Here is a 20,142-nt window from a genome sequence, read left to right as displayed (position 1 = left end):
ATGTCAGAACCAGAGGAAAAATGGGAGATCATTGAATCCCACTCACTTGTGGAACATAAAGACTCCTCTGCTTTGCTTGGCCTTCTTAAGTTTCTTATCTTGAGCACTTGTTTAAGCACCCACCACCACTCCCACCATGTCTCCATTTCCACCAAGCAGGGACCACTCCTTTTCCTGCGTGTCCCTAGAATGTCTCCTATGCTTGTCCACATAGTCTCTTCCAGTTCACATCTTAATATATTTTCACATATTGTCATAAAGTGCTAATGATTTCATGTGTATAATTCTTATATATATATATATATATATATATTTTTTTTTTTTTAAGTGGGTTTCATGCCCAGTATGGAGCCCAATGTGGGGTCTGAACTTACAGTTCTGAGATCAATACATGAGCTGAGATAAAAAGTCAGTCACTTAACTGACTGAGCCATCCAGATGTCCCTATAATTCTTATATTCTTAGCCATATAGTGAACTCCTGGTGCACAAGAATCTTTATTACCCCCTAGTACAGATATTCAACAATATACAGTGAGCACTGGAAAATGCTCACTTTGCATTAAGAAGCTCATGCCATCTAATCAGAGAAGCTGGTTTACTTACAAGAATGACTCAACAGAAAAACAAAAATGCACTTCAGTGTCTTCTCTCATGACCTGCCTAGACTATAAACTTAGAGAAAATGATTTCATTAGTCACCAATACATGAGGATCAAATGTTACTCTTTCTTTGTTTTCTACATATGTTGCTGCTGAATCTTCAGATTTTTTTCTTTTCTCCTCAATGATTTTCTGCAAGGAATTTAACTTTCTAAAAACTTTAGAATTCTTCTAACACTTATTTGTGACATCTGTGCTACAAGGCAGTCTTAGAGAAAACAGAGTAAATTTAAGAAGTTATTATAATAACAGAAAGCAGTTTCCTTCTGGTTCATGTGCCAAATAATCAATGAAATGAAAACATAAATGTAAAAGAGGTTATTGTGTATGAAAGGGCAGGGGACTAGAGAATCCTCTTTTCTACTACTAAATAACTGTGTTACTTGAATGAAACATTTTGTTCCTCCTGTACATTGTTTTTTCATATTCATAATGAAAAGGTGGGTTTACACTCTGGAGCCTCTCATGACTTGTAATTAAATTCAGCGTTTCTAAAATCACTTAGTAGAAAGGCCCTAGGTAGTTTAAGATATCCATATAGGCATACCTGTCAGGGCTGTCAGTAGTCTATAATCCCATTTCTCTGATTCTAGTATTCTATCCTCACCAAGGTAATTGCAAGAAGTGAAAATGCCAGGAGCACTGAACTCACCGAGATTCTCAAAGCCACACAGATGAAGAGGGAGAGGACAGAGAGGTAGATCTGGAGTCGTTTCCCACCAAACCTCTTCCTCAGATATTCTGGCATAGTCATTACCTGCAGAGACAGACATCAACAGGGATACACCTTCAGAGCCCAGCACATTCAGATTATTCAACACTTACTAAGCACTTATGTGCACCTGCACATCTGTAACTGTGGAACTGTGTACCTTAGGAATACACAGGTGAGAAAAACACAGTCTCCTGGGAGAGCAGCAAGCTTGGAATAAACACAGGCATTGGAATCAGACAATCTTAGGATTCATTCCCAGATCTGACATTTACTACAAGTATGACATTTGGAAATTGACAGTTTCTCTGGACTTCTTTTTTCTCATCTATAAAGTGGGGATTTAATATGAAGGTAAGTGTAAAACACCACACCACCAACCAAATGCATGGTAGATGCTCAACAAAAATTTTTATTATTTTCACTAATAATGTTGCAAGCCAGTAAAAACAATATTACTTAAAAATAATGAACCACAATTAATGGTCACATAATAAATTGATAATGAAACAAATTGCAAATATATATTTGGGTATATATATATATATGCATACATATATGTTTTTTAAATTTAAGTTTTAGTTAACATACGGTGCAATATTGGTTTCAGGAATAGAATTCAGTGATTCTATTCCTTACATACAACACCCATTGTTCATCACAAGTACCCTCTTTACCACCCATCGCCCATCTAGCCCATCTCCAATCCACCTCTATTTGGGTATATATTTATATGATTATGTTTATTGAGAAGAAGAGAGTTACATTAAATCTCTACTTAGAAAAAAAAATCTGAGGTTATCATTACTGAAATATGAGCTTAACTATGTGATGTGTAGTATAAAAAGTGCAGCTTTCTAGTTTTTTTCGTAGCAGATTAAGCTTATGATTTAATCTTCCCCAATATAAAATAATGTTAAATAAATGATTATATAATAACAAAGGCAAAAAGGGTAACTCTTAGTGGCTCAGAAACTGTGTGGAAGCCCCTTAAATATGGTAAACCACATCCAAAAACATGTGAATGAATTCTGTGGCATTGGTCCTTGCACCAAGGAAGAGCATCCTGCAACAGGAATTGTTCAAGCCTGGTGCTAGAAGGGACCCAGGATGAGCAAAGGGAGAATATATGGTGACCTGCAGAGGTATGAGCCAGAAGGCTTGCCCCCTGAACACCTTCATCCCAGGAATTATTTCAGGAAAAAGCACCCCATGGTCTGAAAACCACCAGCAGAAGAATAAATGTGGGAGGTAGGCTTGGAGAGGCAGAGCAGTGGTTGGTGATACTTGGGCTGAAGGGGAACTCACATAGATGTGGTATATCCCACTCCTAATTAAAAAAAGAAACTACAAATCTCAAAACGGCAAAAACTAGAATGTATAAAAATGCCATGTGTTGGTGAGGATGTGGAAAAATGGGAACCTTCACAATAGTCATAGGCAAGAGGGCAGATGACTGCAGCCATTTTCAAGAACAACCTGATAACATTTAGTGGATTTATGTAAATTTAAGCCTAGAGATCTTGGGACAAGTGATATTACCCAGTTTCATGACTGAGCAGAAAGAATGAGTGAATAAATGAATGCCTGATAGATGTACTGAGAACACCTGCATATACTCACCCCTGCCTTGATGTATATGGGAACAAAGAACCATCCTAGAACGAGCAACAGCAGCAAAGCCTACAAAATCCCAGAAAAGAGTGTGAAGTTTGAGGGGCTTGGCTCATGGGACTTATCACTTCATGACCTCTGAATCTGAAAATAAAATAAATTTGCATTGATCCTGTCTCACTAAACCAATTATGAGCCCAAGACAGCTACAGATTCTTTCCCTCTGTTTCTGTGATTCACATACAGAAGATAAGAGATCTGAGTGCAGCTGGACCCAGGAAGTTCATACTATTTTTGCCAATATGAGTAATTCTTTTTAAAAAATAGTTTTTATTTTATTTTAATTTATTATTATTATTATTATTATTATTTAGAGAGAGACAGAGTGGGGGAGAGAGGCAGGGTGGGAGAGGGAGAGAGAGAGAGAGAGAGAGTGGAGGAGAGAGGTAGAGAGGGAGAGGGAGAGAGAGAATTTTAAGCAGGCTCCATGCTTAGCTTGGAGCCCAATGTGAGGCTTGATCCCATGGCCCTAGGATCATGACCTGAGCTGAAATCAAGAGTCAGATGCTCAACTAACTGAGTCACCCAGGCAACCCCAACAGGAATAATTCTTAAATGGGAGAAATTATATACAGAGTGACAAAGCGATGAGAAAGCAATTTAGTGATAGAAGAATATTCCCACTATCTCTGAAGTCTTGCTACATATAATAATGATAATAGTATAATCTTGCATTAATATTAATATATACGGAGTTTTCACATATATCATTTGTGCTCTCCTCATAACAACCAGTTGAGGCAGATAAGATAATCATTATTCCTGTTTTATGGAGGGGGAACCTGAGCCTCACAGAGATTAAGAGAGCCCAAGGTCACAGGCTAAAAGAGCTAGACCCTTGGCAACCTGATCATCACACCCACTGGGGCCATAAAGCATGTTGTTCAGTTTATGGCACTATCAAAACAAAACATGTCTGGAGACTGGGTTCATTCTGGAGTCCATGATACTACTAAAGCAAAGCTAAGGGGAAAATCTTCAACAAGGGATGGGTACAGGTATTTTTGGATGACTCAAGGTCATTTCCTGAGTCCATCCAGGCATGGTCTGTTTATACGTTCACTGTGATCTGACTTTATTCCACATAAGCATCTTCCTCTGACTGAAATGCATAATACATACTTCCAACACAAGAAATGATATAAGAACAGAAAAAGCTCAGGCAACTCAATAAATATTAATGCATGTGTCCAGCCAAGTGCTAGATGATGGGGTGATATAATGATATGAGAGGAATTGGTCCTTGTCTTTAAAGGACTTAGTGTCTAATTCAGGGGCACAACTTCTACTGGTGAAATGGCAGTAGGACAATTAGGAACTAAATCACAAAGTCTTGTATATTCTATCTACTCTCTTTAAACCATTCACTCCTTACTCTGCTCTCACTTCATTAGCCAAGTCTCATTTGGTCAATTCCTATTCATCTATCCAAATAGATGAGCACCAGCTCCAGGAATCTCCCATGACATGTGCCAAGCCTCATCCTTCATTTAGGATAGATGTCCCCCCTCCCCCCCTGGCCCGTGTGAGTTCTCCCAGTACTCCATGTGTGCTGCTCTCCTTGTACTTCCTACACCATAGTGAATGTGTATCTGTCTCTACCAATGGGATATAAGCTTCTCAAAAGAAGGGATTATTGCTTTTACATGTTTTTATTCTCTGCATCTAACTCAGAGTCGGACACATAGTGTAATAGCTAAGGGAGGAAAGAGACAAGTGAGAGCTAAAATGACCAAGGAGATATTGAATAATATAGAAGTGACATTCCTGCTGGGAATACTGTTTGAGCAAAATCTCAGAAATAGGGAGTGAGACTGGAATGGCCCAAGCATGCAGAATGGGGCCACACAGGGAAGGCTCTGAGTTTCAAACAAGGGATCAGTTAGAAGGAAAAATAGAAATCAATCAAAGAAGGATTTACCTTATACAGACTCCCAGAAGAACATACCGGAACAGAGTTTGGATTTAAAGGAAAGAGCCTATGATGTCACTTACATTCCATTCAAATGTTGCAGTGGCGATTCCCGAAGCTGCTCCCGTCCCTGTCAGCCCCACAAAGTGGCCACTGCCAATGTTACTGGCGAAGAGAGAGGCACCCATCTGCAATCCAAGGGAACAGACTAGGATCAGAGTTAAGAGACCCAAATCAGATTTCTTTAAAGCAAGTAAATATTGAGATACTTGTTTTTAAAAATTTTTTTTGATGTTTATTTCTTTTCAGAGAGAGAGAGAGAGAGAGAGAGTAGGGAGGGAGCATGAGCAGGGGAGGGGGAGAGAGAGAGGGAGACACAGAATCCAAAAGAGACTACAGGCTCTGAGCTGTCAGCACAGAGCCTGACTCGGGGCTCGAACTCATGAACTGAGAGATCATGACCTGAGCTGAAATCGGATGCTTAACCAACTGAGTCACCCAGGCTCCCCACAGATATTTCCATGACACCATTTTAAGGTAGGAGTCCTGTGGGCTAAATCCAACCAGTCACCAGTTTTTGCGTGGTTGGTAAGCTAAGAATTTTTGAAAATATTTTTGAATGGTTAAAAAACATAAGGAAGACTAATATTTTGTGATATGTGAAATTATATGAAATTCAAGTTTCAGTGTTCACGAATAGTTTTATTGGATAACAATTATGCTTGTTGGTTTTAGATATTCACTATGGCTTCTTCTGTGCTACAACTGCAGAGTTGTATGGTTGCAATGGACTGTATGGATCATAAATTAAAAGTTACAGTCTGGCACTTTATGGAGAAGCTTGCTGATGCCTACCTTAGGGGAACATTAATTTATCTACCTGGGGGCTCTGGGTTGAGCCTGTCCTTGGCCAGGAACTTCCAGAGCTCCCGTCGTCCCCTTCAGTCTTCCTCAAGGACTGCAAAGTTGGGTAGGAAGAAGTTCCTATTCATAATTTTGGCCCTAGGACTCTTTTCTCATCCACCTCCTTTTCTATCACATTGTCAACTGCTCTTAAGTCTCAAAGTGAAAAAATTTCAAGAGAAATTTCTTGAGTAGGCAGGGATAAGCTCTTGTTCTTACAAGGCACAATTGGGGTTTAGGGCTACTGCAATGCCCATTCTTCCATTTCCATCCTTTCAGCCCTCTGTAAAGTCATCTTTTCTATTCAGACGTTTGGAGCCAGGGGTTGGAAATGAACTCATTTTTAGCTATGGGCTTGGTTGAGCCTTGAATGTTTCTCACAAACAGTCCTAAGAAGACAATGTTTGGTAGGACACTCCAATTATTTTTTTAAATGTTTTTTTTTTTTTTAAATTTCTGAGGGGGAGAGAGAGAGAGACAGTGTGAGCAAGGGAGGGTCAGAGAGAGTGGGAGACACAGAATCTGAAGCAGACTCCAGGCTCTGAGCTGGCTGTCAGCACAGAGCCTGATGCAGGGCTCAAACCTACGAACCGAGAGATCATGACCTGAGCCGAAGTCGGACGCTTAACCGACTGAGCCACCCAGGCACCCCTGGTCACTTCAATTAAAATCTATGTCAAGCTTGGAGGTGGTCTGCTTCAACCATTGTGGCCAGGTTATTTCCCAGTCTCCACTTCCATTCATACTATTTAGTCAGCAGACCCATGAAGGAAGAATGTACTGAGCCCCCACTGTATACCCAACTGACTGCTGACACAGTATGGATTCAGAGAAGATACATTCTTTGGTGCAATGGGACTCTTGTCAAGGAGGCCAGACATAAAAAGCCAGAAAGACATAAAAACCCAGAAAGGAAGAGATGAACTGGACAAGAGTCAAAGAGGTATCACCATACACATTATCACAGAGAACACACACATCTACTATTATAACTGCATGGATTATAAAGACTAGACAGTCAGGCTGGAATGCAGAGTGAGACTTCTTGGATGAAGCATGACTTGAGCTGGGTGTTGAAGGAGGAGAACAGAGAGGGGGATGTTCATCTAAACAAGAGGGGCAGCACTAGTTCAGGATTGAGAGCAAAGATGGAATCTTCTGGGGATGGTAAGGAGCCCAAGGTAGAATATTCTTGATGAGGACTGGGGAAAACAAATATGACACAGAGCTTAACTGAATCTTCTCAAATGCCACACTATACTTTCTCTTATAATAGGTGACATACTATCATTTACTGGAATGACAGAATAGAACCCTGGGGTCAGGAATTTAGGAAGAGACACCAGCAAGTAGGCAACCAATGCACATCAGAAAACTATCAGCATTCCCAATGTCTTCTTTATTTACTCCTAGGTACACACAGGCAGGAAATTTATATCTGACCCACTCTCCGGCCACCAGGTCATATCTCGACCAGCTAAGAAGAAGCCTCCAACAGTGCCCCTGTTGGTCTTCAGCATTGCCTAAGCAGAAGGGAAGACATGTGAGAGTCAAACCACTGCAATTCACCCAAGATGTTACAGATACTCTGGTCAGAATGTTCATAGTTGTCACTTTTTCAGCACTCTTAAAGAGAAACATTTTCCTAGAATCTGTGATATAGCATCAACTTTAAAAGAACTTCAAAATCATAGTTTCACAGAAATGGAGGGACTTTAATAAATCATATTCCTCAACTTCTGTCCTCAACTTCTGTTTATTTTCATTTACAAAAACAGTGTGAGATATCACTAAATCTGTGCTTGGAAGTAAATTTGCAACCTTACATTCATTACTAAGAAGAATGAGTGTAAGTGAATTAATCACCCAACTGACTCATTTAGAAAGTGAGCAAAATTCTACTCCTGAATCCAGTATTACACTAGATGTTATAGTTAGCTATAACTAGAGTTTAAATAAAAATTTGAAAAAATGAGCATCAAACAAAGGAAAATAAAAGATGTGAGATAATGAAAATAACATATTTTGGCATAAAGAATAAGGTCTTTGGCTGGACATGCCAAACAGAAAATGGCTGAAGTTCTCACTGCTGGCTCTGTTCAAATGATGGGATTGGTAGGAGAATAAATCAACTGAATAAACATTAGTTATGTCACACACAAGACAATGGTTCTGAGAGAAAGATAATGAAGTCTGACAGCTATTAGTATTTTCTCAGCTTTGTCACTTTGTCATACCACACCCTTCCCTCCTTCAGACATTTTAACCCCAAGCTTGGTAACCACCCTGAACACCCCTTTGGACTCCTACATACCCACAACCCAACAGCCATCACCACCATGAAATAGATGACAATGACAGAGATGTCAGCAGCATTTCGGATACGCTCTGACATTTCAGGAGGGCTCAGGGTTCCAGTCACGGTGCTGGGGCTTAATGTGCTGGCCATGGCTGCAGATGGTGCTTTCCCATCCTAGGGATGGCCCTTTTTTTATATAAGCTCTGGGTTAATAATCAGCCTTGAGCAGGTGGGGCACTTATCAGAGCCAACTCCAGGGCATTGAGACCTTTAAACCTCTTATTTGAAACTCTGAGACCCTGGTCTTCCAGCAGTCAATTTTGACTTACGACTTATGGAGAGTGAGAATGAGCAGTGAACAATAAGAAATGGGATAAGAATGCAGGTAAAGAGTGAGGAGTTCACTGAGAGGAAAGATGGGTTTTTAAGATTTGACTAGGTTGAGTGAGGATTAAGGAGAGATGAAAGGGACAAGGAAAGAAGAAGGACAAGGTGAAAGGTCAAGAAAAGAGCCAAGAGGGACAGGGGGTGAGAGTCTTTCATGAAACAGATGATTCCTGATCAAGGAATTATATCCCTTGAAAATGAAGTTAATTGTGCATTTCATGGGTTTCAAAGCTTCATATTTCTTTGGAACAGGTAATCTAAGTGGGGTTTATATGACAAATTAGGATCATGGTAGCCCATGCAGGAAAGAGAGGTGGCTCTACAAGCAGGGCTGTTGTGGGGCTGGGCCGGTTTTCACAGTGAGTGAATCAACCTAAAAGCAAGTGATAGTGATTTGTATTTCTAATTAATTCTTCCTCAAGGCTGAATAATATTCCATTGCATGTATATACTACATTTTGTTTATCTGGTGAACCAGGACCGTATTGATTGCCTAAAGTTAAAAATAAATTATTTTATTTTTTCCCTCCATATTTTTTTGTAATATAATGTGGTAAAATATACATAATATAAAATTTGCCATTGTTGCCATTTTTAAAAAGTAAGCTTGATGCCAAATGTGGGGCTTTAACTCACAACCCTGAGATCAAGAGTCACATTCTCCATCGACTGAGCCATCCAGGGGTCCCCATTGTTGTCATATTTTAAGTGTATTATTCAGTGGTGTTAAGTACATTCTCAACATTGTGCAACCATCACCACTATCATTTTCAGAACTTTGTCATCATCCCTAACAGAAGTTTAGCACCTAATAAATAAAACTCGTTCCTTCCTATTCCCAGCCTCTGGTAACCTCTATTTTACTTTCTGTCTCTTTGGATTAGCCTATTCTAGGTACCTCAGATAAATGGAATCACATAATATTTGCCTTTATGTTTTGGCCTTATTTTGCTTAGCTTAATGTTTTCAAGATTCATCCGTGTTGTAGCATGTATCAGCACTGCATTCTTTTGCAAAGCTGAATAATATTCCATCACATGGATATATCACATTTTGTTTATCCATTTATCTGTTAATGAACATTTGTGTTATTTGCACCTTTTAGCTATTGTGAATACTACTGTTATGAACATTGGTATACAAGTATCGGTTTGAGTGCCTACATCCAATTCTTTTGAGTACACACCTAGAAGTAGAATCGCTAGGTTTTAGGATAATTCTATATTTAACATTTTAAGGAACCACCACGTTTTTTTTACACATCATTTTACTTTCCCAACAGCAATGCACAAGATTCCCAATTTCTCTGTAAGCTCACCAGCACTTGTTATTTTCGGTTTTTAAAATTATAACCATCCTGGGGCGCCTGGGTGGCTTAGTCGGTTAAGCGTCCGACTTTTGCTTAGGTCATGATCTCGCGGTTCGTGGGTTCGAGCCCCGCGTCGGGCTCTGTGCTGACTGACAGCTCAGAGCCTGGAGCCTGTTTCAGAGTCTGTGACTCCCTCTCTCTCTGACCCTCCTCTCCTCACGCTGTCTCTCTCTCTCTCCTAGAAATAAATAAAAAACATTAAAAAAAAATTATAACCATCCTTGTAGGTGTGTAGTAGTACCTCACTGTGGTTTTGATTTCTACTTTTAATGCAACAATAATGATGCTGAACATCTTTTCATGGGCTTATTGGCTATTTGTATATATTTTTGAAGAAATGTTTATTCAAGTCTTCTGCTCATTTTAGAACTGGATTGTTTTGTTGTTGTTTTTGTTGAAAATGTAGGAGTTCTTTTTTTTTTTAAATATTTTTATTTATTTCTAGGATAGAGAGAGAGAGACAGTGTGAGCAAGGGAGGGTCAGAGAGAGAGGGAGTCACAGACTGAAACAGGCTCCAGGCTCCGAGCTGGCAGTCAGCACAGAGCCCGATGCGGGGCTCGAACCCACGAACCGCGAGATCATGACCTGAGCGAAAGTCGGACGCTTAACCGACTAAGCCACCCAGGCGCCCCAAAAATGTAGGAGTTCTTTAAATATTCTGGATGTTAATCTCTCATCAGAGATATAGTTTGAAAACAGTTTTTTCTCATTTTGTGGAATGTATTTTATTTCTTCTGATAGTGTCTTTGCACAAAATTTTTAATTATGGTGAAGTTCAATTTATCTTTTTAAACAAATTTATGTATTTTATTAATTTTTTAATTTACATCCAAGTTAGTTAGCATATAGTGCAACAATGATTTCAAGTGTAGATTCTTAATGCCCCTTACCCATTTAGCCCATCCCCCCCACAACCCCTCCAGCATCCCTGTTTGTTCTACATATTTAAGAATCTCTTTATGTTTTTGTCCCCCTCCCTGTTTTTATATTATTTTTGCTTCCCTTCCCTTCCCTTATGTCCATGTTTTGTATCTTAAATTCCTCATATGAGTGAAGTCATATCTATTTGTTTTTCTGACTGACTAATTTCACTTAGCATGATACCCTCTAGTTCCATCCACGTAGTTGCAAATGGCAAGATTTCATTCTTTTTTATTGCTGAGTAATACTCTATTGTATATATATACACCACATCTTCTTTATAAAAGGGACATTTTAAAAATAAAGACACAGATACGCTGAATTTAAAAGAGTGGTAAAAAAAAAAAAGTATACCATGCAACAATGAACAACAGAAAGATGACGTTATATAAGTATCAGCCCAAAGGAATTTAAGGGAAGAAATTCACTAGAAACACAGTGGCACATTCTATACTGATGAAATAATCTATTCAAGGAAAAAATATAAAAAACTGGAATCTAATACCATATCTTTATTAAACCATATGAAGTATAACTTAGCAGAAGCAATGAGAAAAATAATCCACAATCACAGTTGCAGTTGTTAATACAATTTTCTTTGTAGCTGAATGAGTAAACAAAAAACAATTGCACACATTAAAAAAAAAAAGACAGAGCAGCACAATAATCAAATCAACCTTAAAAGGAGCCCTAATCTGAAAAGTAATTGCTTAAATAATTAAACACATGATAAAAGAATTGAGAGATTTCCTTATTTATTTCAAGTAGATTTTTGTTTCATCTTTGTTCTGTGAGTAGGGGTAGCTCCTGGTGTTTCATACTTACACTTTAAAAAAATCATCTTATCACCTTTCTTGTCTTATTTTATTCTTAGCACTCTCCTCAGAACTTGTGCAGATCATGTAAGGATGCTCGTATCACTGCAATGTGAATGGCTAATCTGGCAAATCCCATGTTCCCAATTCCTGGATATTTCCTACATGCCCCAGCTTTACAAATATAAAACAAAGTTCTTTTATTGCCCCCTTGACCTCCTCTTTCTTTTTTCCATTACCTGTATGACAGTGAATGACAATAAAATTCACCCAATCAACCCAACGGGTACCCTCAACTTCACCATCATCCCCTCCCTCATACTCAGTCTAGGACCACAGTCAACTCCCTATGTTCTTCATCCTGGGCATTGTACACTCAACTTGCTCCCCCAGACTGCCTGTATCATCAGCCTTCAAGCCCTCCTGACATGGCCTTACCTGCTGTGTAGTCTTCAGACACATTGTTGAAAGTGACACCGAGATGAGGTATATGTTCTAAGGTAGACCTTTCTTAGTTAATAATACTGTATTGTATACTTCAAATTTGTTGAGAGGGTAGATATTACGGGTTCTTATTACAAAAAACAAGAAGAAAAGAAAGAAAGAAGGAAAGAGAAGAAAGGAAGGAAAGAAGAAATGGTATGTATATGAGGCGATAGATATATTAATTAGCTTGATTGTGGTGATTACATCACAATTTTTATGTATATCCTATCTTCAAGTTGTACCTTAAAAGTGCATACAGTTTGTGATTGTCAATTATACTCTGACAAAGCTGGACCATTTTTATAAAAAAAATATACATTTCATCAATCATTTCTCCTGTTTTCAAACTCTAACATGCCCAAATGAAATGAAAATATAAGCACCTCACCCTGACAGAGAAGTACTTTTACATTTAGGCTTCAGATTTCCTTGACTGTTTTGTCACTTATAGTCTATTTTCTCAAAATTACTATCAAATCATGTAGTTTTTCATCCTCTCAATGTATCATGACTGATGTCCTACTCTCCCCAAAGTCCATCTTTCTTCTGGGGAGGTGGAATGCCTTATCTGTCCTGCTGTAGGACACCTGGCCTCCACTCCACAAACAGAGAACCAGCCTCAACCCTCGTGTGGCCTGCTGAGAGAGCAGCTCAGGGGTGCTACCCCAGCCTTCTGCTTTCTCAATCCACTGCAGCCTAACGCATGGTGCGTGGTGGTGATACAACTCCATGTTCTCCTCTGACAAATCCAAAAGTCCTCAGTGGGAAGTTTGTTAATATTAGTTACCTTGGGCATTAGAGCATGTGGCACATGTATGTTTGTAGACTGACATTGGCCAGGCTCTCATGTCAGTGTCAGTCCCTGACATCCTTTCCAGTGACAGACTGAAGTTTGACTAGTGGACAGCAGGGGGTGCTATGGGCATCCCCAGTGTTTACACAGTGGGGCTCTACTGCTGTGTAATCGCCAACCCCCCATGGCTGGGACACTGTTGCTTATGTATGCTAGTGGGGACTCAGCAGCTATGTCCCCTGGCTGGGAGAGGTCTCCTGCTCACAGGTCTGTGGAAGGTCCCAGCAGCTGCTTCCTCCCTGGTCCCTCCCAGGGGACAAACTCTGAGCCTTTGTGGAAATCAGCCTCCTCTGCTTTAGGGACAAAGCTGAGACTTCATCTAGTAGGCAGAAAACAAATTTTTGTGAATGGTCCCTCCCTTTTCAGGCCCTGGAGAAAATAAAAGGGGCCTGGCACATCCCAGCCCTGATCTGGAGCCACAAGTGGAGCCTCCATCATGGGCCGGACCTCTATTCTCCTTGTGCTACTAGCTCACTGCACAGGTAGGGACATCCTTAGATCCATGGTGGCTCTTGAGTGGGTGTCACCCTCACTGTCACAGACCATCAAAAGCTTAACCTTGTCCCCTGCCCCATTTCCCATGAGTGTCTGTGTTTGCAGGTTCCCTGTCCCAGCCGGTGCTGACCCAGCCCCCTTCCCTCTCTGCATCTCTGGGAACTTCTGTGAGACTCACCTGTACCCTGAGCAGTGGCTCCAGAGTTGGTGATTTCTGGATAAGATGGTACCAGCAGAAGCCAGGGAGCCCTCCCCGGTATCTCCTGTACTACCACTCAGACTCAGATAAGCACCAGGGCTCTGGGGTCCCCAGCCGCTTCTCTAGATCCAGTGATGCCTCTGCCAATGCAGGGCTTCTGATCATCTCTGGGCTGCAGCCTGAAGACGAGGCTGACTACTACTGTAACACATGGCAAGGCAACTCTAAGTCTTACACTGTGTTCCAGACTAATGAGGAAGTGAGACAAAAACCTCACCTGCACCTTCCTGACCTGGTGCACCACTCACAGCTGGGGCTCTGACCATGTATAGCTCAGGGGTTGGCTTCCATTGCCATTTCTTCTGTCAGCACCTGATTTTCCTCAGACCACTTGACCTAATTTATATTTCGTACTGTCATTCAGATCAAAATTTAGATAAATCTATAGCTAGCATAGTCTCACTCTGTTAATGTTGCACTGAAAGTAATCCCATTCTCAGAGATTAATAGCTCTTAATGAAGTAATTGAATGAGGACAAAAATGTTGATTCAGGTTATGCCCTCCTGAGGGTGTAGAGTGACTCAGAGATGCTTCTGGTCTGAGTGTTTCAATTTAGGGTTGGGATGCAGTCCCCATATGCAGCTTGGAATTATATTCTCCATTCTAGTAATCAACCATTAAAATGAAAGGTTAGAAATAATACCATTTACAATAGCACCAAAATATGAAATATACAAGGATAAATCTGACAGAATTTGAAAATTTTATGTACTAAAATCTATAAACCATTCATGAGAGAGATTAAAGATTTAAATAAATCTGTAGATATATCTGACTTATGGGTCAAAATATTTAATGTGGTGAAGATGTCAATTCTCCCAGACTTGATCAATACAATTGCTGCAATAACTTTGGGTAATGGTGTGGAATTTCAGAAAAAAATAGAAACAATTTAAAAAATGTACATGGACTTTTAACCCTGGGAGAATCTTGTTCTGCATCCACAGGGTCTTCCTGTCTCCGAGGAGGATGAGGTACAGGAAGTTGATTTGAAGTTAGAGGAAACAAATCAAGATCTGGCACAGGCATGCAGCTTCTGTCAGCAACATAGACCAAGTGGGGAACCCGCTGTCCTGAGGGCTGATGTACAGAGTGTGGGTGCAGCAGGCCTGGGGAGGGGGGGTGCCTGAGAATTGAGCTGGGTGGTTGGGATGATGGATTTCTGTTCATCACTTCAACCCAGTGAAGGACCCTGTGACTTGTAACCTGTTGGAGGAGAACTGGGGCTATAAGGATGCTTTATATGATTCAGAAGCTCTGACAGTACTTCCAAGGGTTACAAATGGAACTTGTATCCATAATTCCTGGGAAGACAGCCTGAGGAAACTGATCATAGAATAGATCACCTTCAATACCTGCCTTGGCCTATCTTGGAAAGCATGCGGATGCATCCCTGCAATAAATAGGATGTTGTTTGCCTGGTCTTGTGTGTGTGTGTGTGGTGGGAGGTCATGCCTACTGGGGAAATCTTGTGTTCCCTGACTTAGGCTTCCTTGAGACTCAGACTTCTCAGGGCCTTTGGTGGACTCAGGACACAGATTCTTCCCATTTTCCAACACTTATCATAGATTATTCCATAGAACAGGACCCACAAGAGTCCATAAAATAGAGCTTATGATGTATATATTGAGTACAGAAAGAGATTGAGGGAGGCGTGTCTTAGTTAGAGGCCTAAGGGACAGGGCTGTGGATTGTCTATGCCACATTCTGGATTTCTGTCCTCCTCATTGTCCCTGAAATGACACAGTTAAGGTATCCTGAAACTCATGCTTATGCAGGTATCCTTCCCCAGCTCTTCCACACTCCTCCACTGGGTATACCTGCACTGTGTTCACAGTACCTCTCCTTGCTGATTTGGGTTCTCTAAGGGACTGGAACCCCAGGATAGAAGGCCAATGTCTACTGTCCTGGAAGAAGCAACAATAGTGGCTTCAAGGGTGTGATTCTGACACATCAGCAGTTGAGATATTTTATCAAAACTTTGGACCCATTGAAACAACCACATACTTTTGGGATGTTGGTCCTCTTGGATGTCTCCATGTCACTCTATAGCTGAAAGTTTTGATTGCAACTTAAGGATGAAGATGAACATCACTGAGCAGCAAAATGAAGAGGTCCCAGTGCCCCTCCAGTAAACCAGGACTGAGGGAGATGAGATTCAAGCTCTTTGAGCACCCACAGCCAATTTCACCTGTCTACAGTGACACTTTTAGATCTTTCTCCTTTTCTTGCTAGTGTTCCTCATCTGATCAAGTGAAGAAATAAAAACATACGTTTGTATCTTGGCTTCTTAAAGTCCCTTAGCCTTAGGAACAGCCAGGGATTTATTCTTGGCTTATATTCAGATTTGGGGCTCCCATACTTGATGACTCTCTCCTTTCTGCAATTCCTCTTCTCACTTACCAACCTTACTGACAGTCTCAAGCTTTGTGCTCTGAATTCTCAAGCGAAGTGAGTTAGGTTTTGGACAAAGTAAGCAGGGACCATAANCAGGCTCCAGGCTCTGAGCTAGCAGTCAGCACAGAGCCCGACGCGGGGCTCGAACCCACGAACCACGAGATCATGACCTAAGCGAAAGTCGGACGCTTAACCGACTAAGCCACCCAGGTGCCCCACCTCATATTGTTTTTGAAACTTTAAATAAAGACACCAAAACTGACAGGACAGAGATGCCTGCCTGGTGATCAGAAAGAATCTCGGGGCTGTCTCACTCTCTCTCTCGCCAACACCGTCCATCCTTCAGGGACCCCTGGACCTGCTGGAGCCGGCCTCCGACATATCTATCTATCTCTATCTATATATATAGATATACAGGCCCCTAGACAATCTATCCATGACGTTGGGGTCAGATCTCAAGAACATCACCATGTATAGGAGAAAAAGCAGCAACACAGAGATAAACAGTATGACCTGCAAACAAAACATGCAGGCAGAAGCTGTAGAAATGTGAACCTGGGGGTTCTTGTCTCATTGGCATCTGAGATGAAACCTATGACTTCAGGTCTGTTAAGGAATGGTTCCATGAGGTCTCTTAGATCCTGTCCTAAGACAAGCCTGACCACTGGGACCAGACATGGGGTGATCTGGACACAGTGTTCCAGGTCTGTGAGTAACAGGATGCAGCCTCCCTCCTCCCCTTATGGGCCCTTCAGTCTCTGGACACTTACTCCATCTAACTGTGTATCATCTACAATCTGTCCTCATCCTTTCAAATTACATCCCCAAATCCAGTCTGTGGTGACAACATATTGTGATACTGTGTCACATTGGGCAGAAATCCCTTGATGCTGGGGTCAGCCTACCCTGGGGACCAGGTCTATGATGGGTCAAGGCAAAGCCAGTGACACAGAGTTCAGCTGAGTCTGACTCAGGACAGTTGGCTGACCAAGATGTCCTTCATTTCATACTATTTACTAAACATGTACTCAGTGTTGCACTTGGGTCTAGGGGGNGGGGGGGGGGGGTGATGCTGTCTGGAGAAGAGACAAGAATCTAGTAAAATCCTCAATACATATAAAATGTTACCATGGAGTGAGGAAAGGTCAGCATGGTAGGATGTGTATAGGGGTCACTAGAGGGTTTGACAAAAAGTATCTGATTCAAGCTTATGAAGAAAAGTCCAGATGATTCAGTGAACATGCATGAGCAGGAGGAAGGAGGGAGGCAAGTGGGAAGGGCTGTGGGTCTTGGAGGAGAAAGGGCAGACTCAGCAAATTTGGGGAGGAAGGGAAGTACTGAAGGATGGGGTGTGGTTCAAGGCTGCTCGTAGGAACTGGGATGTGAGTGAGCCCTTGGGAGAAGCTTCAGGGTCAAGGGTGGGGAGATGAGATCCCAAGCTCATTTCCATGATGGAAGCATCAACAGCTTCCCTGTCTTGCTCAGTGGTGACATGGGGATATTTCCTCTCCAGATAACAAGTGGGGAATCTTGCAGAGCTTCACTCTTTCTTCTCTGATAGTTATCAGAGATGTCCCTTCTCCATGAGGGTCCTCAGGCTGATTTCCACATAGGACAAAATACTCTTCATTTCCAAGTATCACATCCACAGAACAAGCCCTCCAGAATGAGAAAGACTTGTCCTCCTGGACCCACTGATCAGGAATCCCAGCCTTAAGGAGGACTGAACCAGACCACCCACACCATCTTCCCCCAAATCAACATGGTTATCAGAAAGGGAATCACCTGGGACATCTGTGTGGCTCAGTCAGTTGAATATCCAACTCTTGATTTTGGCTCAGGTCATGATCTCAGAGTTCCTGAGGTTGAGCCCCCTGTCAGGCTCTGCGCTTGGAGCCTGCTTGGGATTCTTTCTTTCTCCCTCTCTCTGCCCCTCCCCCACTCATGCTCTCTCTCTGACTCTCTCTCAAGATAATCAACATTTTTTTTTAAAGAAAGGGAATTATTTTATTTCTTTTGGAAACACAAGACTCATATTTGGGTTTGCAGCTGGTGTCAATCACATGCTGACCACCTGGCTGGGAGATTTGAGTCCAGAGAGGAGAAGAAAAGGTTAGAAGGTTGCTTATATCCCCATCATGGACATCACTCAGTTCTCCACCAACTCTGCCCTCCACCCTCATAGTTAGTTCACATTGGGTCTTGTACTGTGGACACTGAGCGCAGGGCAAGGAACAGAGATCAGGGGGCTGCTGTCTCACAAACTTGTATTTCTTACTCCCAGAACTTTCCATTGTCTTACAAAACACAAGAGGTTCCCTGACCACCTGTGCTCCTTTCCTCCATTGGTCCCTTAGCTGAGGAGCAGTCCCAGAGACCCAGCACAAGATGTTCTGCACACATCTTAGGATGAGTCCCCTTCTCCCATCCCCAAGTAAGTGCTACCCCAGGTCATCTCAGGTGCACTGCTGAGAATCTCAATCTCACAGGGTCCTGGTCACAAGAGGTGCTCTCACACTCACCTTCTTCTGTGTCCTGGGAGTGGAATCAGAGTTAGCCCAACTCAGAAAGCCAAACATCTGACTCTCATACAAATAAAGAATGTCAAGTGTGAAATATTTTATTCACCTCATATATTTTTGAGGAGACTAGTAAAGTTTGATTATAGTATATCAAAAACCAAAGTACTTACAGTTCACCAGGAAAATGAGCTTTGAAGAAATGTTTTTGCATGTTGGAGATACATTGCTGGATTTTTAATAGGAGAGGAAATAATAAGAGGAAAACATCTGTGTCCTAAACATAAGGGTACATCTCCTCACAGGGATAGGTCACTGCTCTGGACTTAGGAGTCTGAATAGAGAAACCTCCTCAGTTCTGACTGATGAACAGCAAAGGGAGCTGTGAACAAATTCATCCTGAAGAATCTAGGTAGAGCATATAGTCTTCCCTGAGGTGATGGGAGGCCACATGAGGGGACATCTGGCCTGGCCCTTCAGGAAGCAGGGCCTGGCCCTGTGCACTGGCAGGGTCCTGTGCACAAAGCAGTAGGGAAGCAGGAGATGTCTCTTATGGGCTCTGACCACCATGTCACACAATAAGTGTGTCTGGGCCTGGATACCAAGGGGCTCTAAAGGCCCACTTTTGAGGAGTCAGGAGTGATTAGCACTAAGATCTGCCACCAGGAACTGCCTGTGCCTTCTGGTCAGGACTCACAGCTATAACCTTTGCACCTCTTGGCCCCACACAGCCCCTCTCTTGCCCCCCCCCCTTACATCTTCAGCAGAGGGACCGGACCCAGGGGTTAGAGAGCTGGGGTCTCATTTGCATGAAACGTCCCTCTCTCTGTCAGAGATTGAAGAGGGGAAGGGAGAGATTAAGAGAGGCTATGCTCAGCTGTGGGACCACAGAAACCAGGATTGGTGATGACCTCCACCATAGCCTGGTCCCCTCTCCTCCTTACCTTCCCTGCTCACTGCACAGGTGATTGGGTTCAGGCACAGGGGAAAGAGCCCTAGGAGAACACTTGGACCCTATTTCCTCCTCTTGTCTCCAGACCCTATCATCATCTTTTTTTATTATTTAAATTCAAGTTAGTTAACATATAGTGATGCTGGGAGCTGCACCGGTCTCTCTGGATGGCAGTCACAACAAGGAAATGGCAGTGTTTGCACAGCTCCTGCCATGGGAAATGAAAACTGATATCTCTTTCTGCTACTACTGGCTCATGTTGGAAATAAGCCTGCTGATATTGACCAGGCCTCACAATATTCCATATCAGACCGATATTCTGAACAAAGATACCTCATAAGGAAAAGCATATTCCTGCCTTTTCAAAAGAGATTTTAGATGAAAGCTCTGTGAGTGATTGTCAAAAGGCTCTTCCTATGGGCCTTGCAGATCCAAAACTTAGATAATAAAGAGGGTTAAGAACACAAGAGTTACAATTGAGCCTGGTCCCAAGACAAAGAGCCTAATTTAGAGTTAAGGAACAGA

At 41.9% G+C, this 20,142-nt stretch overlaps 1 protein-coding gene and 1 gene segment (V, D, J or C); one reads left to right on the top strand and one right to left on the bottom strand.

The window, feature by feature from the left end:
- The window catches only part of LOC144229465 (solute carrier family 5 member 4), a 54,712-nt gene extending 46,400 nt beyond the window's left edge, over nucleotides 1-8,312 (bottom strand). The window contains exons 1-5 of one of the 2 annotated variants that reach the window (XM_077761498.1): nucleotides 8,178-8,312; nucleotides 7,311-7,386; nucleotides 5,044-5,168; nucleotides 2,998-3,057; nucleotides 1,315-1,419 (exon numbers count right to left, since the gene is read on the bottom strand). In XM_077761498.1, coding sequence (XP_077617624.1) covers nucleotides 1,315-1,419; nucleotides 2,998-3,057; nucleotides 5,044-5,168; nucleotides 7,311-7,386; nucleotides 8,178-8,312 — 501 coding nt within the window. The remainder of the gene's footprint in view (nucleotides 1-1,314; nucleotides 1,420-2,997; nucleotides 3,058-5,043; nucleotides 5,169-7,310; nucleotides 7,387-8,177) is intronic. The other variant, XM_077761499.1, reaches the window with a different exon arrangement.
- A 5,118-nt stretch (nucleotides 8,313-13,430) lies between these two features.
- On the top strand, nucleotides 13,431-14,010 carry LOC144229448 (immunoglobulin lambda variable 5-52-like). The segment is given in 2 exon segments: nucleotides 13,431-13,476; nucleotides 13,595-14,010. Coding segments are annotated over 2 exon segments (462 nt in total).
- Nucleotides 14,011-20,142: the final 6,132 nt, after the last annotated feature.

The sequence above is a fragment of the Crocuta crocuta genome, unplaced genomic scaffold (genome assembly GCF_008692635.1).
Source record: "Crocuta crocuta isolate KB4526 unplaced genomic scaffold, BGI_CrCroc_1.0 scaffold348, whole genome shotgun sequence".
In the NCBI taxonomy this organism is placed as follows: domain Eukaryota; kingdom Metazoa; phylum Chordata; class Mammalia; order Carnivora; family Hyaenidae; genus Crocuta; species Crocuta crocuta.
This window is presented reverse-complemented; position numbering and strand designations above follow the sequence as displayed.